The sequence below is a fragment of the Candoia aspera genome, chromosome 4, assembly GCF_035149785.1.
Source record: "Candoia aspera isolate rCanAsp1 chromosome 4, rCanAsp1.hap2, whole genome shotgun sequence".
In the NCBI taxonomy this organism is placed as follows: domain Eukaryota; kingdom Metazoa; phylum Chordata; class Lepidosauria; order Squamata; family Boidae; genus Candoia; species Candoia aspera.
In genome coordinates this window covers 21,107,888-21,134,478 of record NC_086156.1, presented here as the reverse complement: position 1 = coordinate 21,134,478, position 26,591 = coordinate 21,107,888, and the positions used below count along the sequence as shown (strand labels likewise).

The 26,591-nt window shown below is 37.1% G+C and overlaps 1 protein-coding gene across 2 annotated transcripts in view; it reads left to right on the top strand.

Annotated features, from left to right (window-relative positions):
- Positions 1-26,591, top strand: part of CACNB2 (calcium voltage-gated channel auxiliary subunit beta 2) — a 156,827-nt gene that overhangs the window by 73,779 nt on the left and 56,457 nt on the right. For both annotated transcript variants that reach the window (XM_063303547.1, XM_063303548.1), the window contains exon 3: positions 21,575-21,694. In XM_063303547.1, coding sequence (XP_063159617.1) covers positions 21,575-21,694 — 120 coding nt within the window. The remainder of the gene's footprint in view (positions 1-21,574; positions 21,695-26,591) is intronic.

The following is a 26,591-nucleotide window of genomic DNA, read 5'->3' as shown; positions in this document are numbered from 1 at the left end:
GAAAAAATACTTGCCTTTCCTGTACGGTAAGGCACACACAAGGCTCCCTCTGCCGGCTTCTAAATCACTGGAAGTAGTGTGACCAAGTGACCAGGCCTGCTGCCTCAGAAATCCAGCATCGTAAGCCTGGAGGACTTCCTGGCACCAAAGGGCAGTCATGTGACCCAAATGGCTGAATCTAGGTCACATGATCGCTGAGGCTTTGTGAGAATTATAATTTTGGGCCCCAGTTGGAAATGTACTTTTGGGGTACCATCGTAACTTTGAACAGCCTTTAAGTGGCCGGTCGGTAAGTGAAGACTACCTATAATGTGCAGGCCACTCTTAAGAATCCCATATTGGCAGCAGGGAAAGAAGAATAATGTTTCTTTAACCATTTCAATCTTGTCACATGACACAGTTGAGCAGAGAGGGTTAGTTAAAACCCCAGAGAGCACCAACCCTGACTAACACCTACTTCAGCTGGTGATAGTGTTGGTGTTTTTTGCATGACAAATAAACCTTTCTTAACCCAGTTAAATGTACTGACTTAATAAAGTCAATTTGTTATAGGGGTACTCTTTGTTCAGTATTCAACTTTGAGGAGTCTTAAATATTTTTTTAAAAATGAATTTTACACACACACACACACACACACACACATTCTTTTGTCCCTTTGAGTCACTCCTGACAATTTTCTTGGCAACATTTTCAAAAATTGTTTGCCATTACCTTATTTCTAAGGCTGAGAGAGGTTGACTGGCCCAAAGTTACCCAGCTGGCTTCATACCTAAGACAGGACTAGAACTCAGTCGTCTGGTTTCCACCAACTGGCTCTCTTAATATTCTGTAGCCCAGAAAATGTTCTAATAAACATGGGGTTGGATCCAGATTTTCACATATTCAAAGGGGTAAATCCATCGAAATCAATGGGAGATTTTTTTTTTTTAGATCCAAGAAACCATTTTAGAAACTTAGGTATATGATGACCACCATGATGAGAAAAATAAATGCAAAAATAATATCAAAGTACGGATCTCAGTGGTTTCTGAATACTGTACTAAATGCCATATTATTACAGTAGAAAAACCTCTGTGTCCTTAGATATAAATGGCTTTGTTCTTAAGATTGGCGTAAGTGATTAAAAATGCATAAAGTAATAAATGAGGAAATAAAACAGTAGGAAGGAGATCTTCAGCAGCAGCTGTCACATCTTGTGCTCTCTGAAGGAAACCATGCTTGTAAAAGTTGTGCCAACATGTCATACTCAGTAGGTGTTGATGCAGAGATGCTAATAAAAATCAGGAATGAATTTATGCACAGGATACTTTCGGCAGGTTTTGATTTCATTCTTGTGGATGTGTATTTTAGTCATTATGGGAGGCATGGTAAGTAACATAGCTATGCTTAAATATAGTTAGTACTGCATACAAAAGAGAAGGTGTCCAGAGAAGGATTGACAGTGTAGGGACTTAGTCTGTCATGCTGTCACTGATAAGATGGAAAATATCTATTTCTGGAGTTGAGCTTCCTAGCGACGAGCAAAATGCCATTTAAAGTGCAGTGGATAAAATACAGCAAGATCTATAACAGGAAAGCTTAAAGATGTTCACTTCCCTCAAATAAAGTAACATTGTAACTACAGTTAACACATTCTGTTCATTTCAAGTAAAGGAGAAGTAGCGATATTTAAAGAAATACCAAACTGAACTGAATATTGTTTCATCTACTGAAAAGAGCAAAACATAAATATTTGCATAACATCTCAATGTTATTCACACAAGTAATGTTATACTACTGGTCTCTTTTTCTGAAACAGACATGGAGTTTTAATTACTGCAAGTATTGCAGAGCTGCAGTTAATCATCAAAACTAAAAAGGACTGTTTTATAGAGAGAGCGAGAGAGCACTTGGTGATGTTAACAAAGATGTCTGTGATGTCATTTTCTGTTGCTTTTCAAAAGTTTTTGTTTATATCATTATTTTAAACCTAAATAAGTATGAATGCATCATCCATACATAAGTAACTTGCTTAAGTGGCCTACACACAGACAGACACACACACAGACACAGAGACACACCCCTAGTAGGTTCTGTCTTTCAGCAGAATCTCCCGCTTGCCTTCCAAGCCATTTTTTTCATGGAATGGGTACTTCAGGGAACATAGGAACCTCCTGTATGCCAGATGATTACCCACCCTTATCAGGACTTAGGATGCTGACTGATGGTAGGTCTTGAGGACACATTTTCAAGTTCTTCCTGGAGAGGCCAGGTATTGGCTACAGTAACTGCAAGCAATGTATATGCCCTACTACTTAGCTATAGCCTACTTCTCTGGAAAAGCAAAGAGCAGTTTTGTTGTATGAGTTGTAAAATTCAAATTCAAGAAAAGGATTCCAATTTATCAAACTGAGTTTTGGCATTCACAGCTCATTTACTTTGAAGCATAAATGAAATGATTGATCATCTTGTTGTGAGCTTTATATTGCTCTTTATTGCTCTATGGATTTTCAAAAGAATTTTTAAAAGGATTTATTTTTTTTAGATAGTGACTCTTCAGCAAAGCTTGCTTATTGTAGAAAGAAATTAGAGTCAGAGGCAGAAATTTATTTGTGAAATTTATAGGCTGCCCCTGTCATCACAACTCTGGGTGGCTTACAAAATGTATATACATAACCTAAAAAGAACAATCTGGGAAAACAAACACAATCTAATAAAATATTGCAAGGGGTCCATCACCCACTCTAGCCCAAGGCATGGGGAAAGACACAGGTTTTAAGTACTTGTTTAAATTCGGTTATGGTAGGTGCTGCTTGAATTTCAGGAGAAATGTGGTTCCAGAAGGCAGGAATCATGAATTTTGTTCTCTCCTATCACATTGTTTATATGACAATCCGGGGGAGTTCTGTTAGAACACAGATAGCTACATTCCACACCAGTTGAAGTGTTTGGGTATTCTTGAAGGGCAGGCCCATGTAGAGCATATTACTGCAGTCATGTTGAGAGGTGATGAGAGCATGAATGTTTGTTGCCAGTGACTCCAGTTCCAGGAACGTACATAACTGTTCTAGCAGGAGCTGTGAGTCCAAGGAGAGTTCTCAGATTATGGACCAGTTCCTTCTGATGGAGCACCACCCCATTTGAACCTAAATTTGGAACTATCTGAGAATTGGTTAGCTTACTCATTAACAGCCATTCTGTCTTGTTGGGTAAAGTCTCAGCCTGTTTGTCTCCATTCAGACCCTACTCCAGACATAGGTCAAGACTTCTACTATATCTCCCCATTCAGTATGGCACTATCTATGGAAATTTTCAGGTTTCCTTCAACCGTCCCTCCTGATGATGCAGCTGTTGGATTATCTTTGGTGATCGTTAGAGTCATTCTTTCAACTTCAACATATCAAAAGTGGTTCTGGTATAAGTTCCAAAATATACATAAAGCATATGCCATTTTCTGCTTGGATGAATGTTCTGTTATAAATAAGAGTTCTCCAAACCTCTGATATCTGAAGCATGCTCTTTTTTCTGGGATAAAATTTATAAGTCAGTCAATCTTTGACAGCATTTAAAGTTTGTAGTGGCTGTTTTATGACTTCTCTTCCAAATGCTATAATGCTCTTTTTGGTCCGATGGGTGCTTGACTCTCAGTTTATTTCTTTATAGTGGCAGTATAGAAGTCCTGTTACTGAAATGATTTGCAATAATGCTTTGTTGAGCAACCAGCATTCTTGCTGTTTTATATCTACATCCATCCATCCAACCAACCAGTACTGAAGCATACAATTAACAAGGGACTTGAATACCCAGTCCGTGTGCGTAAACTGTACAGTTCTACTTATAGTAGTAGATTAAGATAACATATCTTCGTGGCTGCTTTTCTTTGTTTATAGAATTGTTTTTACCAGTGCAGCTTGCCAAATCAGCATTTCCTTAACTGCTTTACAGCAAGAACTTTTGTTTTTATGCAGCGGAGCAATATTTAAAAAACATTTTGAGCGTGGGAAACAAGGGTTGGAGCTGTCTTATTCCAGCTGTAGAAAGTCTATCACCAGCATAGTAAACTTCTGAGAGAAGAGTAAAGATCTTCAGAAATCAAGTAATGCGAAGCTGTATAAGGCAAAAATAATGTACCTTTATGATGAAGATTATGAAAGGGTAAGCTGTAAATGTGACTGTGTAGAAGTAACTTTGATAGAGATGTAAAATTTGGGGAAATGTTTGAGCTATAAGAGCAATTTTACGTTTTTTAAGTGGACAAACTTTAAAAAAAATGTTGAAAAATGTGAGATACTAAATGTTGAAGTATAAATGCTTATTTGGTCTTCAGTAATTATAAATATTTCTATTATATATACAAATATGTCTTAGGCTTTAGCAGTTGGAAGAAGGGGGGAATAAATTACAAAAGATGTAGTAAATAATATTTTCATATGTATGTTTAAAATGACAGTGTAGATCAGCATTATTAAGAAGAAGTATATTTAGCTTCTTTGTTAAAATTCACAACAGCGCTGGACTTACAAAAGTAGAATGTTAGTAAGCATACAAAGAATCTTACTGATTTCATTTCATTCCATTAAAAATATATATTCTGATATTACAAGAGTATCAATAATACATTTATTTGCTGGGAGAGTTCCAAGCAGTAATAAATATTTTTTGAAGGGATTTTCTCTAGATTCCTGTAGTTTGGGAAACTTTTGGCAAGTCTACATTTTAACATTCTTGGACAAAATAGCCACATATGTGATGTTGATCAGAATACAGACTATAATGATCCTGATTTTTCTGGATCCAAAGCCTTATTTCCTTTGAAATCTGGAAATGAAATAGCCTTGCAATCTTTGGTAATTATTTCTGATTCCTCTGGAGAGAAAGATTTTAGAAAGTGATCCTGGTAGACTGATATTCACTAGAAATCTTCAGACATGGTATCCCACAAGATTCTGTCTTTGCTTCTGTACTGGAGAAGCTGGTCTGGAGATTTGGACTGCCATGACACCCAGTTCTGAATTCTGCCTGAGAAAGTTAAAACATTCTGAGCTGGTGCTTAAAATCTTTCAAGACAGCCTGAAATCTAGCTTGTGGAAACATTAAGCAATTGGTGTCATCGCTTTGGCTACCGCTCAGAACATTGTTACATACCTAAATTAATCTGGCTTTTTATAAGTCTACATATGATACTCATGTCCTTTAGATCTTTAGAAAATCTTAGATGAAGAATACATTAAGACCTCTGAATCCCTTCATCCTTTCCAGTTATTAGGAAATGGTTGTCTTTGTATAATTCATGGCAGACAAACAGAATTCTCTGCAATGACATTTCGTTTTTCTTGTAACTTTTCTCCTCCCTGTTTTTCTCTTAAGCTTATAAATTTCTTGACTGGGGTTGGGTTAATGGTGATGAGTGTGTTTCAGAAATGTTGAGGTCCCCACTGAGAAAAAAAATATTTGCATAGTATTATCCCACACAAGCAATTATTTGAATCACTCTATGTCAAAGTACAGCTGGAAGTGTGACAGAGAAATTAGGAGGTTTCTTTAAGTTTAAATGTGCTGTTAATTACAACTACAGTAAAAGATTAATTCAAAATTCCAGTAGTGTAATTTATAAACACAATGGTAGAAATTCAAATTGTAGTGCTCATAAGGTGTCAAAGTAAATAGTAATTTCTTTGTTTGCCACACAAACCTAGTATTTGCAAAAACAATGAAACAATTACAAACAGTAATTTTATCATTACATGTAGAAAGGAAGTCACCTTTTGATTATGTTCCTTTTGACAGAATTTTAGTTTTTTGTGGTCAGTAGGAAATACCCACAAAGTGTTCAAGATATTTATAACACACATCCTCACAGACATCCTTATATATTTTAAGTTAAAAGAGCATTATCTTAAAATACATCCTTTCCATAGCTTTGGATCTATGGCTTTAAGAGATATTTCAAAATTATCCAATTAATGAAATTATTTGAAGATCAAAGAGCTATAGAAGGATTTTTCTTTTTTAACCCTCTTAACATCATTTATAATTATGGTTAGATTTCCAGTATGGCTCAAACTTTATTGAGTATAGGCAAATCTCATCATTCCAGAATTTCTTCTATTATTTTTAAATATAACCTTTGCTCCTTGTGGTAATGTATGAAGTAAATAAGGGTGTGGGGAATGGTGCAACTATATATGCTTTTCAGTAAACCTGTGTATCTTGGTTTTATCCTGGAGACAGAGTCGAATCAATTCCTCTGCCCTGCCCTTATTAAGAATCATGGTTTTCATTAGACTGCCTATGGCCTGTATGGTAAGATTCCTAATTCCAAGCAAAAACACATCAGGAGTGCTCATGTCAGCACACGTGTGCGCACACACACGCACACACACGAATATAAAGACGAATATAAAGAGTTTTATTTTATATTCTTTATCTTTCACTTGTGTGTTGGCAATTGTCCCAGATTTTGAGAATAATTTAATTTAAATTTGTAAATTTGTCCAACTCCATAGCAACTCTGAGTAGCATACTGTATTAAGAATATTAAGTAAAAAATTAACAGCAACAATAAAACAAAATGAGCATAATGAATCATTCTAAAAAAGTAAAAACCAGCACTCTCTCACTATACTACACTCCTACATGAGACCCACCACTGACCTAACCTAAGGCCTGAGGAAGACCCTGGTTTTAAGACCTTGTTCGCATGAGGGCAGAGTAGATGACGTATGAATCTGTGGGAGGATAATGTTCAGAGGGCAGGCACCATGACAGAAAAGGCTGGCTTCCCTCAGGTGGCAATGTTTTCTCAATGGGACCTAAAGCCTGCCGTCCTTGTTGGCATGTCGAACAAGTGGGCAGTCATAACAGGAGACAGATGGTCCCTTGGAAAGCCAGGCCCTATCCCGTGACCCTTCATAGCTGATAACCAGCACCTTGAATTCCATCCGGAAGCCTACTGGTAACCAGTGCAGCTCACAGAGCAGAGTGTAACGTGGCCATAAAATGGCATGACCATAACTGTCCCTCCAGTTGCATTCTGGACCAGCTGCAGAGTGGCCTTCAAGGGCAGCCCTAGGTAGAACACACTGCAGTAGTCTACACCTGAGATGATCAAAGCATGGGTGATTGTCCAGAGGGCTTCCCTGTCCAGAAAGACAAATTAGCTTACTTACATAATGCCTCTGTGAATTCAGAATTGTTCAACTTTTCATTGAAAAAATGATGTGCAAGCTCTGTTTAATTGTCAGTCTGCCAAGAATGCAATAAAAAATATGACTAGAAGTGAAAACATCAGTTTTTCTGATTAATGTTTTGTTCTTGTAATAATATTCTGTAAATATAAAAAAGAATCTGAAAACAGTACCTTTTTATATTTATTGGGTCCTGTCACCTACATTAAAGATAATACGTTATCTCTCCCCTCCCACAAAAGGGACATCTACTGATCTTAACTCAGTAGAGATTAAAACTATGTTTTCTGTTCAATTCTAATATAAAAATTAAGTATAAAGGAAGACGTATACAGTATCCGTTGAGGCTTCGACTTTTGTAGCAATATCCTTTATTATTTGCTTAAGGAGGGCTATACTTCTCACATAGATATTCAAAAGTTTCCAAAGAATCTAAATGAAGTTACTTTGCTTTTACCATGGACTATATTTATTGTTTACACTTGATCTTAGCCAAAAGGCTGAGATCACTTCAGGTTTATTATGTGTTACCTTGTTTTAAGTGACATGTATTTTTACTTTGTAGATTGTAATATTTTAGATTTATACTTGAACAGTTAATTAACATATCATTATGGTAGCTTATGTTATACTTTTATTAGAGGCTCCTTGTTATGTTGGTATTTTATCTCACCCTTTCGATTGTACTCTCACGTTGCGTACTTTTAAATTTTGCTGGTTATTGATCAAATTTATATTACTACTATTTATCGTTTACTCAAAACTTTATTAAATTTATTGCTAAACTAGTGACTGCCTAGATCTTTGCAAACAAATATTCAGAAGGAAATACTGCCTTTTCATGTAGTTTCTTTACATACAGTAACTCTATAACAGGAATGTTTCTTTACTGAAGTCTTATGATACCTCTTAATTCAGGTACCATATACAAAGAAGGAGTAAATAATCTTTTATAAGTAGCATTTCATAGTTGACTTTGATGATCACAGCTATCAAAGTAACCAGGAGGTTAGCTTGACTTGAGGGAATTATTTTACTACTAAAGATTAAAAAATGGAGAACAGTACATTTTAAATTAAGGATGCAAATTGTAGTAAATTATGTTAGCATAATTTCTAGTATTCCCTTTGGAAGCTCTTCCATTTAGTATCTTATAATTAAGATATATAAGATGTTTGGTCATTTTTCAGTTTACTTTTGAGGGACTAAATAAAAGAAATATAGTCATGCAGGCTTTCAAATTATTTCCTATCTTGGCACTGAAATTTCTAAAATGTTTAGTAATGTCAAATTTTGAAATCTTAGAATTTGTTCAGCTTGGTAAAATTCAGCTTTACAGATTAAATTTTTTCATGTGCAAGTAAAGTCTATGAAATACTTCGTTTAGGGGTTATGATTGAAGGTTATGATCACTTTGTTTTCTTAAATGAATATTATAGCAGCAGCAATAAAGGCAAGAAACGATAAGGGTTTTTTTTTTTTCTTCCTGACTTCCTTGGCCTGCAAATGAATGACTCTGGAAGAGGCATTGGCTAGGATTTCCTAATTCTTGTTAAGGAGGAGAGTTTACAAAAGATTAAAGACATAAATTTTGTTTACAATAATTGTGATCTGCATCACAAAATAGAAGACAATGATGAGATAAGCTTAAAATGTCCAAAATCAGTTGCCAAATCAAAGGTCTTTGGCTGGGATACTAAAAAAGCTGTTTTTCTGTATGTATGTAATAGAAACAAGGTCCTTGAGTTATCCTTAGCTGCTATTCTCTTCTTACAGAAACTAAGAAAAAGTGGCAAATTCCAGGAAATGTGGATTAAATGCTTTAAACTAGAAACAAACTGACATAGATGCCTAGTTTGAATTGAACTCTGGTTTGAATTATGTTCACTTGGTAAACTCATGGCTTATTTCTTCATTTGGCTGGACTTGCTTATTGGAATATAAATAAAACTGAGATATCTTAATGAGTGTTTTGTATGCTATTTCCCTCAACAGAGAAGATGATTCTGTAAGTCTTCTTCAAGTCTAGCATCACTTCTTGTGATTTCATGGACATCTAATTTTCTTAGTACAAAGGTGATTTACCATGTTCTTTTTCCAGGATATTTTTCCAATCCCCTGGGTTAGCCAGCAGCCCTTGCATCTCCTTTGCTTAGCACTTTTGAGATCAGCTAAAATGTCTGGGTGGAAAAGATTCGTGGTGACTCTTGTAACTAACATTCCCAACTTTGTATCCACCTACACATAAAATTGCTGTTATCACATGAATGTCAGGGGTTCAGATACATATGACATAAATGAAGAGTTGCAGAGCTAATTGGTATGTTAACTGTACAGCCTATCTGTGTCTCTTAATTCAGAATCAACAAACAGAATAGATACTCTTTTGCCATTCTTATCTACAGACAGGTCACCTGCCTTTTAAAGAGCTTGCTTGTAGAATACTAGATTAAAAAGGATTATTTGTTCTGTTAAATTCTTTTGTGCATAGTTTGTCCTGTTTGAATTGATAGACACAAATTTGACCTCAGGATTCAAAACAAGAATAAAGTACTATCAGAGCATTTCAACTTCCCAGGACACTTTATGGAATACCTCAAAATGTCTATTTTGGAAAAATAGGAGTTTAACTTCACTATTGAGTGATAGGTTACTGAATTCAGATACATCAAAAGTTTCAGGCAATCTCAGAAGATCTCAATAAACTCAATCAGTTTTTAACATATTACCAATACCTTATCAATTAACAATTATAATCTGTCTCACATGTAACCTGCATCTGTATAACTATCCTGTCTTCCACTCCCTCCACCCTTCTCACCTCAGTTTAAATCCTACATCTAGCCACTCTGTGCATCTGATGAAGTGAGCTGCTGACCTTTTGCCATCATAGACTAGCACAACTCTACTCTTAAAACATTCAGTATGGTATTCAGTGTTCCCAAGAGATCTAATAGGACCAGGAGGGGTAGGTTCTGCTACATGTCCTCGACTTGCACAATCAGTGCTGTTTTCATTTCATGACAGACCTAATACCTGACTGAAAGAGGTCTGACTAATCTTTTTTCTTCAGGGCACAATGTAACTAACACTCTTATCACCTTCTCAATAGCATTTTCCCAAAAAGAGAGACTAATATCTGGGCTGAAATATTAAACAGTTGTTACATCTAGGGAAGGCTTCTTGAAGAGGGAAGGTGATGTCAGCAGCCTTGAAGAATCACTTTCTCCATTAATAAGACATTAACTACCTCCCAGACCCTGTCAGTCACACCTCCTCCCACTTCCTAAAGGAATATGGATCTAAGCCACAGATATCCACATCAATACCCATGTCAGTTGAACTTGAATTTGAATCGAAGGGCAACAACTTCTGCTTACTGCAGGGATGTAGGCTCAAACCCATGCTTGGTCAGATTTACTATCTGTCTTCCTCCAAGGAGCCCTCAGGGATTGGCTAATAGAGAAGCTGCTTGAAGGGCCTAGGTAACCTTCCAATTCTAACCAGCCACTCTATGAAGCTGTCTGCCAGATCATTAGGAGAATCTCTAAGCTTTCTGTGGAAACGTCCAGATCCATAAAACATCTAAGACAAATCTTTCAAATAAGTTGAATGGATGAAGGTGGTTTTCTTTTAGGATCTTTAAGCCTTTTGAATTATTTGTAATATGTAAGTTATTGCAGCATAGGTACTTAAAATTTGAAAATATGCATATTTATATTTTCTATAATTAGTTTTTTATCTAATTTGATGAACAATTTTTGGTTAAATTAATGTAAATCACCTTGGTTTTGCAAATAAGCCTGGATATAAATATAAAAGATACAATTTAAGAATATAAATAGTTTGCTTTGGAATATGAATATGGCTTGATGGGTGCTACTTAATTATTGGCAGTTTATGGAATGTTTCATGTTAATTTCTAGCATATTCAGTAGCCTATGTAGAATTAGTTGTACATAATACCATTGGAGCATAGATGATTTTCCACAAGACTCCCAAATTTCTATCCAGAAAAAAGTAGTGTTTGCATAAAAACTGTTATTAGAGATTATGATAAATTAGATTTGTTTAAAGCAACATTCAGCAGAAGAACTGTTTTAATCAACTGTTTCAAGGAGGAAATCTTAGGTAGCCAGGATAATGACTAATATAATTATTGGGATATTGAAACCTGCAATTATGGAATCTTCTTACTGAGAAATGGATAAAAGCATGAGGGATTTCACTTCTCATGGTGAATTGTTTGTATCCTTTCCTTATAATTTGCTTCTTAAGTGGCATTGTGTTATTTATTTCCAGGGTTTTAAAAATAATAATAAATTTTAATACATTTTTCATTGTAAACCATTACTCTGGTGTCTGTTTGATTGTGTATCTCATGATTTAAAGGAGAAAAAAAATTTAACTGAAATTTGTGCAATCACAGTCAAGTTGATAATAAATATTCTGAGGATAGAAGCAAGTTATGTTGAACAGTTGAAGTTTAATAGTTACCATTTGTAATTTTACTGATCAGGGGGAAGAGGAATTTGAAAGAGAAATATACAGTAATTCTTAAACTTTAATTATATAACTACCATAGTAGTGCCCTAATATAAATTCTTATATTAGCTTATGATAGAAAACAGTTCTAGATTCTCTTTTTGACCACCACAACCATTAATTTCAGAGCTAACAGTTCACTGAAAGAATCTGATTCCCACTAAATACAGGGAAAAGCTTGTAAAAGATCTAGCAATAAAATCAACATTGTATGTGGAACCAGTTATTGGATACAGTGGGTACTTTATCTTGGGTTAAAATCTCTGGGTGTATGAATCAAATGAGTCAAGCCAAGTAGCTCAAGAAAGAACGTGAACTAAAGAACAGAATAGAGGAGAGGTAGTGATCTACCAAGATTATAAGGAATTGACTTGAAGATCAGACAGATTCCTTGTCAGTTTTAAAGTAGAGCAAAACCCTACAAACATGCAGGGTGCCCTGGCATAAAAATTACTGGCACCCAGATGCAACATTGATATTAGAACTCCAGACCAGAAATTCTACAAGAACAAATCTAAAACTGCTCCACAAAAACATGTCACTTCAGCCCAGATTAATTCTTGCAAGAGATAAGGATGTGTTTATCCATCCCGAGTTTCTTCATGCTAAACTGAATGCTATGGTACATTATTAAGTATCAGGAGGGCATCATGCCAGACAAGTAAAAACAAAATCTGACACATCAAAAGGGAAATTTTAAAAAATGTTATAAAGGGATAAAATAGCCAGATTAGTAAGCATGGCCAAGATAAAATGTATGCTATGCTGACATTGCAAGCTTGTACTCCATACTGTAGATGAGTAAAATTAATATACATTCACAAATCGCAGTATAGCTGTTTTAGAACTGGTATATTCTATGTTTTATCAAATGATAATGGTAAAATAAAATTATTATTGCCTTGAGTCTTCTCAAGCCCCATGTAGTTAGCATGACCAGGGAAGCAAGAACACAGATTTCAGTAAGCGTCTTTAACACTTGTCTAGGGTAAATAGCAGAAACCGTAATAGGAATTTCCCATCCTCCTTTATAATATATTAATTAAGGTGGAAGTCTCTTTGAAATGAATTTTATGTCTCCCCAGATGAGTTGAATTGCAATTTATGAGATAAGTTATCAACTGACTTGTTCCTTGCTTGCCAGCCTCCCCACAATTTTTTACAAATCCAAAGTTAATTCAGTTACAATAAAACCTTGATGTAGCAGACAATTTGGTGGGGTATTTGTTAAATCTGAATTTTATTTATTTATTTGTTTAGTTATTTAATATGCTGCCTATCTCACTGTATCAGTGACTCTAAGCGGCTTACAGGTAAAAAGAGAGTAAAAAAACTACAAAAATTTACAAAGTTAAAAAGACAGAACATACTCAACCCATGGATCCCCATGCTAGTTGGCAGAGCCAGGTCTTAATGCTCTTCCAGAAGGCCAGAAGAGTGGGGTCCATCCTCACCTCAGGGGGCAAGATGTTCCTTAGGGCGGGGCCAATGGCAGAAAAGGCTCTCCTCCTGGACCCTGCCAGTCAGAATTCTTTAGCCAATGGGGTCTGTAACTTGCCTCTCCTGCCAGACCAGGTGGGACGGGTCGATATAATTGGGACAAGTTGTTTTCCTCAGGTAACCTGGGCCCAGGCCATGAAGGGCTTTAAAGGTCATAACCAACACCTTGAATTGGACCAGGAAGCAAACCAGTACCCAGTGCAGCTCATGCAGCAGAATGAAGCATTCTGCACCAGTTGCAGCTTCTGGATACTTTACATAGTTCTGGAATTTACATAATTTGCATCCATTTACATCATTTGTGTAATTATATAATTGATATAAATGGTGACAGTTGCAGTAAACCCTTGATTTAACAGGATTTGTGAAGCCCAAACAAAAACTGTATCTGAAGTCAGCTAGGCCAAGGTCCATTAAATCATGGCTTTATTATAATGACATGCCAGTGTTGTGTAGTGAGTATAGTGTTGTACTAAGAATGGGGAGATAGCCTTTTGTTGTTCAGTCAGTCAGTCAGTCACTTCTAAGTCTTCATGACCCACTGGATATCAATTCACTACGATTATCTGCCAATTATTTATTTCTTTAAGTTCTTGTAACCTTATGCCTGTGTCATGAAACATAGTTTGTAGTCATCTTGCCTTCTATCAGCCTTGTTTTTTTTATTTCCTTCCACTTTCCAAGCTCCAGGATCTTCTCTGATGACTTTTCCCCTTACTTTATATGACAAAATATGTAAGCTTCAGCTTCATTAATAGGGCTTCCAGTGAATAGTGTAGTCTTACTGACTGCATTTCATCTGGTGTTTAATGATTTGTCCTTCTTGTAGTCCAAAGTATTCTCAACAAATTGCCCAAGTAACAGGATTCAAGGCACCCATTTTTCTTTATTCAGCCTTTCTAATGATCCTGCTATCACAGTGATATGTTACAACTGAAAAACCCTATCCTTGACAGTACGTATCTTTGTGTTCCGTGGAATGTCTTTGCACTTATTTTGTCTAGATCTCTCATACTCTTCCTCTCAAGTGGCAGTTGCCTCTGTTATATAACCACATTCTCTCTGTGTACCATCTTAGTTTCTTTTAATCTTGAGCATCAGATTGACTTTTATTATTACACTTTCAACAAGAGATTTCTTACACTGTGTGCACAATTATTAGGCAAGTTGTATTTTTGAGGATGAAGTTCATTATTGAACAACTACAGTGCTCTCGGTCAATCCAAAATGTTAATAAACCTCAAACCTGACTATTTAAGAAAGTAAAAGTGAGGTTTTGACTTTCTTAGGAGCATATCTATGAGTGCACAATTTTCGGGCAACTATTAGTGTGCAGAATTATTATGCAACTAAATGAAAAACAAACATTCCCCCATCTCACTCGTTTATTTTCATCTGTTAAAGTGAGAATAATAAACAAACAACTCAAAATTTACAAATAAACATTTCTGACATTTCAGACAAAAAATCAGTGACCAATATAGCCACCCTTCTTTGCAATAACAGTCATAAGCCTTCCATTCATGGAGTCTGTCAGTTTCTTGATCTGTTGATGATCAACGTTTTGTGCAGCAGCAATCACAGCCTCTCAGACACTGTTCAGAGAGGTGTACTGTTTTCCTTCATGGTAAATCTCCTGTTTGAGAAGGGCCCACAAGATCTCAATAGGGTTTAGGTCAGGTGAGGAAGGGGGCCATGTCATTATTCTTTCATCTTTGAGGCCTTTACTGGCTAGCCATGCAGTGGAGTACTTCAATGCATGCGATGGAGCATTGTCCTGCATAAACATCATGGTCTTCTTGAAAGATGCAGACTTTTTCTTGTACCACTGCTTGAAGAAAGTGTCTTCTAAAAACTGGCAGTAGGTTTGGGAGTTGATTTTGAATCCATCTTCAACCCGAAAAGGTCCAACTAGCTCATCTTTAATAATACCAGCCCATACCAGAACCCCACCTCCACCTTGCTGCTGTCTGAGTTGAAGTGGAGCTTTGTGCCCGTTACTGATCCAGCCATGGGCCCATCCATCTGGTCCGTCAAGAGTCACTCTCATCTCATCCATAAAACTTTTGAAAAATCTGTCTTCAGATATTTCTTGGTCCAGTCTTGCCGTTTCAACCTGTGTGTCTTGTTCAGTGGTGGTCGAGTTTCAGCCTTCCTTACCTTGGCCATGTGTATGAGCACTGAACACCTTGTACTTCTGGGCACTCCAGGTAGGTTGCAGTTCTGGAATATGACAGCACTGGAGGATAATGGGTTCCTGGTAGCTTCATGTTTGATTCTTCTCAAATCTTTGGCAGTTAATTTGCGTCTTTTTTTCTCAACACGTTTCTTGTGACCCTGTAAACTATTTGCAACAAAGCATTTGATGGTTCTGTGGTCACGCCCCAATATTTTAGCAATTTCAAGAGTGCTGCATCCCTCTGAAAGACTTTTTACAATTTTTGACTTTTCAGAGTCAGTTAAATCTCTTTTTTGGCCGATTTTGCCTGAGGAAAAAAAGCTGCCTAATAATTATGCACACCTTGATATAGGGTGTTGATCTCCTTAGGCCACACCCTCCCTCATTACACAAATACACATCACCTGATATGCTTATATCCAATAAGCATTCAGGTTTATACAGCTTAGAGTTATGCATAAAAATGATGATATGGTCAAAATACTCAATGTGCACACAGTGTAGTCTTCACTTTTAGGGTTCAAAATGATACTGTCAGCATGTCAGAGGTTGTTGATATTTCTTCTGCAATTTTGATTTCTATTTCTATTTATTCTTGTCCAACATTACCATGATATTTTCTACATTTAAATCAAATAAATAAGGTGGCAATATACACTATTAGCAAACTCCTTTCCCAAATTTGAACCATTTGATTGCTCTGTATTCCATTATAATTGAATGAGTAGGTTTTATTGCAGTCACTGACTAGTACAATATACAAACTTGCAACTAAAAATGCAGGAAGAGTTTCTATAAAATAGTAGTAAATAAAGATATATGCTATTAGTGAAATAATAGGAAGTTAGTGTATTTTGAAGTTCCCCCAAAACTGGTCATATGGTAATGTAATATACTTATAAAGTGCCTTAATACAATACTTAAACACCTAAACACTATCTTACTATATCACTGTTTTAATATATACTAAAATTATAAAATCTGAAACACTAAAACCTGTTATGACACTATATAAAACTCTGTACAGGTGGTCCTTGAGTTACAATGGCAATTGGGACCAGGATTGCCATTGCTAAGTGATGTGGTTGTAAAGCATGATGTCACATGACTGCACCCCTTAGCGATGGCAGTCACCGTTGCCATTGTAACTCCAAGACACATGGGTTGTTAAGTGGGAAGAGGTGGGAGTCCCAGATAAGGAGCGCAGGGGTGCTGTGGGGGGGGGGTGCCGTGTGACACCCTAGGAGAGCCAGTGTAGATGGCACATGAGTTGGGAGAGGCCAGGGGAGAGCCACCACAGGCCATGCGTGGGGGGTGCTGCAGGAAGGAGAAAAAGCAGGAGTAATTTTTGGATTCTTCAAGTAGATTTTACATAAATACCATTTGGAAAGGTCAGAGTTTTTTACATTAAATACACCCTTTTTCTAACACTGGTGGGTACTTAGCTTTAATCTAGATGCATCATAAGCACCAGTGCTACTGGCATTTGCTCTCTGCTCTTCCCAGTAGCCAATATCAAGTGAGTTACTGTTTCTTTCTCTAGTGGATAATACTTAATCTGACGTGCCTGTCATGGCTGTCCTTTCTAGACGTGTAGACTCCCTGCAATGCAGCTCATTGTATCATTGGAATGTGCAAGCCCCACCATCATTACATGATAATGATCCACGAAGTACTGTTCGGCAAAGCATCTTGTACTGCAATGGAACTCAGTGGAGAAATACTTGTAATTGTAAAAGCAAGGACTGTTAAGTAAACAGAAACTCTGCATTATTCATTCTTTGAAGGCCTTGGATGCTTTCCAGACAATGTAAAATACATAGTAGACAAGATATAGACAATATATCATCTAAGTATCTGCACTGTTTAAGAAGAACTAGAGTTTTGGACTTTTGCCATTGCTATTAATAGATTCTTTTTGGGGGGTTGTGTGGGAGGCTGTTGTGAATTTAGGCAACATGGACTAACAGAATATGTACACAGGCAGACCATGACACCTTAAAGTTGTCTGTTCATTTCATATTTAATTTGGTTTTGGAAACTTTGGTTTGTCTTATTAACTCATCTAGTTTGATTCAAGGCACATAGCTACCTGGAATGGAACACAATTTTTATTGAATGCAGATGATATTCTTAGCCTTTTTAATGATTAGTAAAATTCTTTGTTGGGACAAACAAAGGGTTAAACCTCTGAGCTGTTGAGCTTGCCGATCGGAAGGTCGGTGGTTCGAATCCGCGTGACGGGGTGAGCTCCCATTGCTAGTCCGAGCTCCTGCCAACCTAGCAGTTCGAAAACATGCAAATGTGAGTAGATTAATAGGTACCACTTCGGCGGGCAAGTAACGGCGTTCCGTGTAGTCATGCCGGCCACATGACCACGGAAGTGTCTACGGACAAACGCCGGCTCTTCGGCTTTGAAACGGAGATGAGCACCGCCTCCTAGAGTCGGCCACGACTGGACTTCATGTCAAGGGAAACCTTTACCTTTACCTAAAATTCTTTATCTAATCTGGTGCAGGTTTTACAGCAATATAGTAAATTTATAGCTATACAATAAATTTGAAAAATTAACATTTTTCCAATCGGTAATAAGATTTTATGAAAATGGAAATTATTTTAAAATGTAAGACAGTATTAGGAGTAAAACACTTGTGTAAGGCACCCACCCCACAGAATACCTCTCAGTTGACATTTGTCAGTCTGAAGATCATATGGCTAAGATGTCTTAGGGAGCCAGTGTAGTGTAGTCCTTAAGGTGTGGGACTAAGCACAGAGATCCAGGTTCTAGTGTGCCCTCAGCCACAGAAGTTGATTTTTCTCTCTTCAGCCAACTTTACAGGGTGATTAATATGAGTCAAAATAGGAAGAGGGAGTTCCATATATGCACCATTGGGATATAAATCCAATAAAGAAATAAAATAAATGTTTGGACAAAGTGTGGTTGCTTAGGAAGTCTTCCAGCTGATTTTAGAATGTTGTAGTTCTTATTATGTCCATAATGACCCACATGGTCCTTGCTAAACAATGGTAACCAGGACTGCTGGTTACCATTGTTTAGCATGGTAACATGGTCACGTGACATCATGCTTTACGACTGCATCGCTGAGCAACGGAAATTCCGGTCCCAATTGCCTTTGTATCGCAAGGACTACTTGTACTTTCCTGAAAAATGGATTAACGTCTAGAGAGAAACAATCCTTAGCAATGCACGTGTGTTTTGAGGAATTCCAGCTGATTTTAGAATGTTGTAGTTCTTATGATGTCCATAACTCCCACTGGTTATTTAATGCATGCCATAGATTCATGGTATGTATATATTACTGTTGTAAGAAGTTCTGAGTTTCTTTTTGTTAAAATGAAAATAGACATTTTATCAAATTCTTCTACAAAAACAAAGAAAAACAGGCTAATTCCAGGAAATTACTATGTTGGATGGTGGTAAAAAGCTGGTGGTAAAATAGCTTTTACTGTCTACTTTTGCAACCTTCTGAGAATTGTGTCTATGAAAAAGGGATTCTATACCTGTGAGAGTATAACTGGATTAATGTCTGCCCAATTCCTATTTGGCAATGTGGCTTCCATTGAAAAATGCTCTCCATCCTATCCTAATGCCCAGAACTGCTATGTTATAATGGAAAATGAGGATTACACTTTTTATATAAAGAATTTCACCATATTAGAAACTAAGCTATAGCTGTGTAAACGTTACTGATCTTATAACACTGGGATAGGAAAGAAGTTTATTTATTTATCAAATTTCTCACTGCCTACCTCCCCCCAAGAGAGGGACTCTGGCGGTTTACAACAAAGCTGTACAAAGTTGAATGGAAACACTATTTTTTCCAGGCCAATGACTTTACTTTCCCCTATGTAAGGACGTACCTGCTATTTACATTGAAAGCAAATACATAAAGGGGACAAAATACTACAGTTGGAGCACTGTACTCAAAATTCTGGCAATGAAAAAATTGAAAGCTGAGTTGAACAGAAGGGTGATAGATTTTGAGTTTGGGAATGGGAATGGGAGAGATAGTTTCAGAAGCTGGAACATTTGAACAATTGCTGGATCAGAAAATGGCCTACTGTTGAACAACATTACTGTTTCATAGAACTACTAAGAAAGTCAAAGGGAAATAAGGAAATGCTCCATTATATTTCTCAACTATTCTAAGTTAAGAGAAGGATGGAGACTGGCTTGTTCTTGGATTCCCAAATGCTGATGGTGTAGAAAGTATTCTTCATCTCTTTTTCAGCTTTAAAATCTACGACTGCCTCAGGATAGCAAGCTTCTTGCTCTGAGATAGTACTAATGGTCCTACTAATGGTAGTACTAATGGATGGGTGATAGATAAGAAAATGGAGATAAGAGACCTACTATGCCATTCACACTCATCATCCTAGTGTTCAATATACATGTGAACCCAATTATTGTCCTTCAGTATATATTCTTTAACGTATTATGGTGAGGCATGTATTGTCAGTTGTTTTAGGTAAAAATAAAACATTGATAACACATATAGCATTACTAATATTTATATCAGATGTTAATCAAGTGAAAATAGTGACATTAATTATAGGTTGTCTTTGTCTTTACAGTATGGCTCTGTTTTTTGAAATTCAGTAGAGAACAGTGTGTAACACAAACAACATTCTCAAATATACAGCAAAGAATAAATACTGTATTAGGTATTTCTGCTTTCTAAAACCACTGCTGCTTTTCAGCAGTTTACTCCTGAGATGTAAAATGGTAATTTGACATAGACTAGCAACACAGTGTGATGTGAGCATCTGCGTAAAAGGCTGTATGTATGGAGCATGCCCAGTGCTGTGAAAAGCTTCTAAACATGCTCCCCCCCATACACACTCGAGCTCTGAAGAAATGAAATGAACTTTGCACTTGCAAATGTTACATTTTGCACAGGGTTTGTAACGATTCTTTTGTAAGCACTGCATTTACACAGTAAAAAGGGAGGAAAAAACAAGCAGTGAAGTGAGTTCAGAAATGCATGCAACAAAGGACAACACATTTTTTTAAAATCAGTCTCTCTATGTATGCTGATTACATCAGCGTAGCATCTCTTAGAATATACTTGGTCTTGATTTTCCCCCTAAAACATCTTTGTATGTCAGTGGCATGGGGAAATTAAGAATTTACTTAGATTAGAACAGAGACATAGAGAGGTTCTTAAGCTGAGAAGAAAGACATTGCAGCAGAGAATGGATGTGAAAGGAACAGTGATTCTGCGGTGTTCAGTGTTCACATGTTGTATGAGAATCAGTGCTGGGCTCTGCAGCTGCAGACAATAACTTAGCTGGCTGGCTAATGAAGGCCACCTGGATCAGGCTTCTGAAAAGAGCCAAAGGCGGACGGCTGAAGAATTCAGATATCTGTGTAAGCTCTACATTTCAATTTGCTGGCATATTTTGCATTGCAGGTGGGCTGGGGGAAGCACTGCTTGCATCCATTCTGTTTGAATTAGCAGGTTTTCATTCCTCTGATTTTACTGGGATGGGGGTAGAGGAAGAGATATATGTTGTTTATGTAGTTATTCAGCATTATTACCTGTGGTTGGATGTATGCTTGACTGCAAACATGCTATGTCAGCCACAATTTGATTTGAGGTCCTTTCTGTTTTTGCTGAACAGATGAGATAGATTTGAGCCATTTTTTTCCTGTAGGAAAAGGGGTATCATTTGAAGAGGTACTTTGCTGTTAAGATAGTATCTGTAGCAAAAAGCTGAGGTTACAATCTTTTCCAAGGATCATTCCTACCAACTTTGTATTTTTAGTCTAAATGTTGCCTTTCGTGAGAGTCAAATTGCCTTACTTGTGGTTTGCTGATCTAAACCTATCCTTGAAACAGCTGCACATCCTTTAGCCCTGCAGTGCACCATTGATGCTATTCTATAGACCCTGTCTTTGCAGAGCAAAAATCATTTGCTGAGTAGAAGGGAGGGCAGAAGAGCAAGCATAATTCCGGACAATAAACACTGGTTTTCAGAATGGCCTCAGAATTAAAACAGTGTTGTGTGCATTATTGCGGAGGCTATTAAAACTGCAGTTAAAAAAAAATAAGAGCAGAAATTTCTATTGGTGCTGAAAAAGAAGACCCACAGAAGCATTCTGATTTTTTGAAACAAGGTCATAATTTTATTTCTCAATCTCTATTTTCTTCTTGCCCAGGGTTCAGCGGACTCCTACACCAGCCGTCCGTCTGATTCAGATGTATCTCTTGAGGAGGACAGAGAGGCAGTGCGGAGAGAGGCTGAACGACAGGCCCAGACACAGCTGGAAAAGGCAAAAGTAAGATGGTTTTGATTCAAGGGAAAGGTTTTTCTAATAAAATCATTAGCTACTTAATTATCAGTGGCATCTTTCCTTCTGTATGAAAAAGGTACATCACAAACTTGGTGTTACTGCACAGAAACTAGGTCTGCAAAGCAGAGTATTTGCCTGTTACAAGTCCTATTTAAGCTGTGTGGGATGAGCAGTGACCAAACCTTCTCTATTCCAAGTTGCATTGTTGACCTGAGTGAAGAGCTAGCCTATGTGCATCAGGGAGCCTTTATGTATATGCAAAGCCTTCTGTGCACACTAGAACCTTTATAATACAGTGCAAGTATGCAAAGGCTACCATCTCATATAAATTGCACAATTGCTGTGAATGACTTGCTCTTTCATCACATTACAGTATATATTTGAGAGGAAGGGGGGTTGATTACTACTTTTCACATGATGCAAATCACTGTCTGAAGAGAGCTATTATCTATTTTCTGTAGAGACATTACAAAGAAGTTTGCAAAATGCAACCAAAATTATCTTATGGTACTTCAGAAAGTACTGTATTTGAATATTGCACATTAGAAAGTTATTAATTGTAGCAATATATCCTAGACATATGCATATATGATATCAGCCTGCTGGTTTGATCCAACAGGGTGGCACGCTTCAGTTCCCTTCATTTAAACAATGTCATTGATTGGGATTCAGAAAGTGTGCCTTTGCTGTCATGGCACCTGCCCTCTGGAATGATATTCCCCCTGATAACCATGTGGCTCCCACCCTGATGGTGTTCTGGAAAGCCTTAAAGATCTGGCTATTATTCCAGACCTTGGGACAGGGTGGTTAGGGCCCTGCTAGAGTTTGTGTAGTGTAGTTAGCTAGATCTGCCATTGGTTCTTGTTTTTTCTTTTATTTAATTATTACAGTGTATTTTTAATTTTAGTTTATTCTGTTTGGTTTTATTGTACACCACCAGAGTCAGTTCAGGGTTAGGTGGTGCCTAAATAGAATAAATTAAATTAATATTTATAGCATTTCATGCTGGCAATTTTAAATTGCATTGTATCTGTACAGTACCAACATGTACATGATACTGTTTTTGATAAAAGGAGAAAATAATGCATCTTTCCATTCATACTGTTGTGAATCTCCTAACTCCAAATTACAGCAGTGTAATAATCCAACTTAATTTTGATGTATTAGATATATCCGTGCCTATTATTTCTTTGTTCAGAATATAGTACTTCCCATCTACCTTACTATCTCATTCTTACTGTTTCTGAAAAATAGCTATACTTTCCTGAATATTTCTTGGATTTTTTTCTTCCTTCTTCCTGTTTATATTCAAAAACAACTAAGTTTTTATTTAAAAACTGATTCCTCTAATTATAATCATAATCGGGTCCCATCAGCCAAGGAGTGTCGGCTAGCAGGGACTAGGAAGCATGCCTTTTCTGTTGTAGCCCCTGCCCTCTGGAACATTCTCCCTCCAAAGATTAGGATGGCCCCGACCCTGTTGGCCTTTCATAAGCCTTAAAGACCTGGTTATGTGCCCGGGCCTGGAGCCCCAAGTGTGTTAAGGGCCTCATTTCTTGGCTGTATTGGTATTATCATTACAATTGTCATGGCTGCTAGCTAGCTATATCTAAAAAAAAAAAATTCCTTCTCACCCCTATGGGTAGTATGTGTCTTCCTCAACCATGGGTCCTCTACCAGAGACCTGAGAGTTTGGGGGTTCTGCACAGTATCTTAGCTGTTCCTAGCACTGCACTCTTCTGGACAGAGAACTCTGGTGGTGTTCCTGGGATCTGTTGGAGCCATTCTCCCAGCTTGGGGGTCACAGCCCCAAGTGCCCCTACCACCACTGGGACCACTTTGGCCTTCACTTTCCACATCTTCTCTAATTTCTCCTTCAGGCCCTGGTACTTCTCATACTCCTTTTTCCTGATGTTGCACTTGGCACTTGGTGGTAATAGATGTAGCACTTGGCACTGCTACATCTATCACCACCACTATCTTCTGGTCTATATCTATATGTATTGTATTGTATTGTATTTGGTTTTAATTTATTTTATGATTGTTCACTGCTCAGAGTCACTTGTTTGAGATGGGCGGCCATAAAAATCAAATAAATAAAGTCTTATAATTAAGATTTATAAAATAACATGTAAACAAACAATATAACAGGAATAATCAAGAGTAAACTCTGAATTGAATTAATTATAGGCCAACAACTTGTAGGTTAAACTTAGATCCAGTTCATCTGATTAAATTCATTTAAACAATGGAGACAGCATAGGAAATGTTGATTACAGATGATTCTTTAAAGAAGGGCTATGTTCCTAATATACTGAAGGTGCTGGTGGTGAGATCTGGACTTAAAAAGCAATCATTTGATTTTATAAACAATGTGAAATAAAATGCTACAGTGAATATTGTCCACCCAACTCAGGATTGTTTTTTGTTTTTTTGTTTTTTGCTTTTTTGGGGTAGGGGGGAAGAAACCTATTGTTGTAATCCCTTTGATCTGAATTTTTTTTTTCTATTTGAAATTCCCTTGGATTGCTTGATGGATACCATTTGCTGTAAAGAGAAGGAAAGAAAGCAAAGGATGCATTTATTGGTTCTGTTTCACATCTCAGTGGTTTTTCGTACTGTTCATAATGATGTTTTTCTGAAATGTCTCATTGATACGGGATTAGGAGGTACCATGCTGCAGTGACTTCAAACTATTATGAGTAAATAATCATAAAAAGGTTATGTTAGAGGGTAATGGCACATCCTCTTGGTCATTAGTTTGTGAAGTTCATTTTCTGTCCCCATGTGAAGCTGTTCAGATAGCTCTCTCAGGATTTGGGGGTTAGGTATCACTAATGTATGGATGAAACTAAACTAATAGCCAGGAAGTTGTAGAAGTCCTAAATCAGTGTCTGGTTAGAATAATGAGTCTGAGGTACAGATGGTCAGTATATAAGCTGCTTTGGAAATAGAAATACAGTGTATTCTGAATTGCGTTTATACCCATCAAGTGATGAGATTTGCAATTTGGGATTGGTTTTTGAACTCAGCTGAATATCCAGTTGGCTGCTGCAACTAAAATTGTCTGTGCTCCAGTTTCAGCAGTATGTTTCTTGTATCTCTTAATGGAAAATATACATTTGGTCATAGTTTAAATATGCTTTAGTCAGATCTAATCTGGAGTCCTATAATGTTTGTATGTGAGACCATCCTTGAAAAATCACGAAAAACTTTGGGAAGTGCAAAATGAAGTGGTTAGAATACTTAGGTACTTGCTGTTTTTTTTTATTACAGTTAATCCTATTTATTTTTCTTTTTTGTACCTTTTTGCTTGTTTCTGCATGCAAGTCATTGTGGGTATTCTTATCCAGAAGCCCTAAACAATTTAGAGCTAGTGAAGGCCCACTTTCCACCAGCCAAGGGAGGTACAGTCATGTGAAAAAGTAAGTACAGCCCACGTAACATATGTGAACATACCAGTATTTTGTCGTCATTCAAATAGTATATAGACATGCAATTGAACAAAAAAGTTATGAAAAAGACTTTGTAATCATTTATTCAACAAAAAATTAACAGATACGCCATTTCCTTCAGTGGAAAAGGTAAGTACACCCTTGGCTCTAATACCTGATATTCCCCCTTTGGCAGAAACAACCTCAAGTAGGCATTTCTCTGACATTGACTGGGAGGAATTTTTTTCCTACTCCTCCATGCAAACTGTTTTCAGCTGTGATGTTTGAGGGGCTTCTTGCATGGACAACCTGTTTCAAATCACCCCACAGCATCTCAATGGGATTTAGATCTGGTCTTTGACTTGGCCATTCCAGAACCCTCCATTTCTTTTCTTTTCTTTTTTCTTTTCTTTTCTTTTCTTTCGCCATTACTTGGTGGTTTTATTGGAAAGTTTAGGGTCACTGTCATGTTGCAAGGTCCACTTTCGGTTGCGCTTCAGTGTTCTCACAGGTCTTTTCATGTTATCCTCAAGCACCCTCTGGTAGAATGAATAATTCATTGTGGATTACGTGATGGTGAGCTGCCCAGCCCTGATGCAACAAAGCAGCCCCAAACCATAACCTTTCCACCACCATGCTTTACAGTTGGTATTGGGTTCTTCTGGTGAAATACTATCTTCGGTTTTTGCCAAACCTGTCCTCTGGTTCTTTGGCCAAATAACTCTATCTTTGCCTCATCTGTCCAGAGCACATTGCTCCAGAAGACCTGGTCTTTGTCTAGGTGTTCATGAACGAACTTTAGTTTTGTCCTGATGTTCTTTCTGGATAGCAAAGGTTTCCTCCTGGCACACCTCCCACATAGATCTAATTTGTGCAGCTTCTTTTTAATGATAGATGCATGCGCTTTGACATCAGTAATGGCGAGAGCTACCTGTAGGTCGTGTCATGAAATTCTGGGGTTCTTAGAGACTTCCTTCAGCATCTTGCATTCTCATTTCAGGCTGAACTTGCTGGGACAGCCTGGGCAAGTTGATGGTTGTTTGAAATCACTTGTAGATTATCTTGTGGACAGTGGAACTGTTGTTCAATTCTTTGGTAATCTTTTTAAAACCCATCCAAGACACATAGGCATCTATAACCTTTCTGAAGGCTACAGAGAGTTCTTTTGATCTAAGAATAGTGATACTGCACACTTAAACAACAAAGAGCAAATCAAACTAAATGTCTGAGGTTTAAATTAGAAAGGTTCCTCCCAGATCCTCTCTAACAATATTCTAATCATTTGTACCAGATCTGGTGCACCTGATGCTAATTTTATGTTTTTGAAGTAGGGATAAAAGTAGGGGTGTACTTATTTTTTCCATGTGTAAAATTTGCCTTTATGTTTATTTAAATTACACAATGGACTACAAAACCTAAATGGTGCATCATATTTTTTATATCCCTTT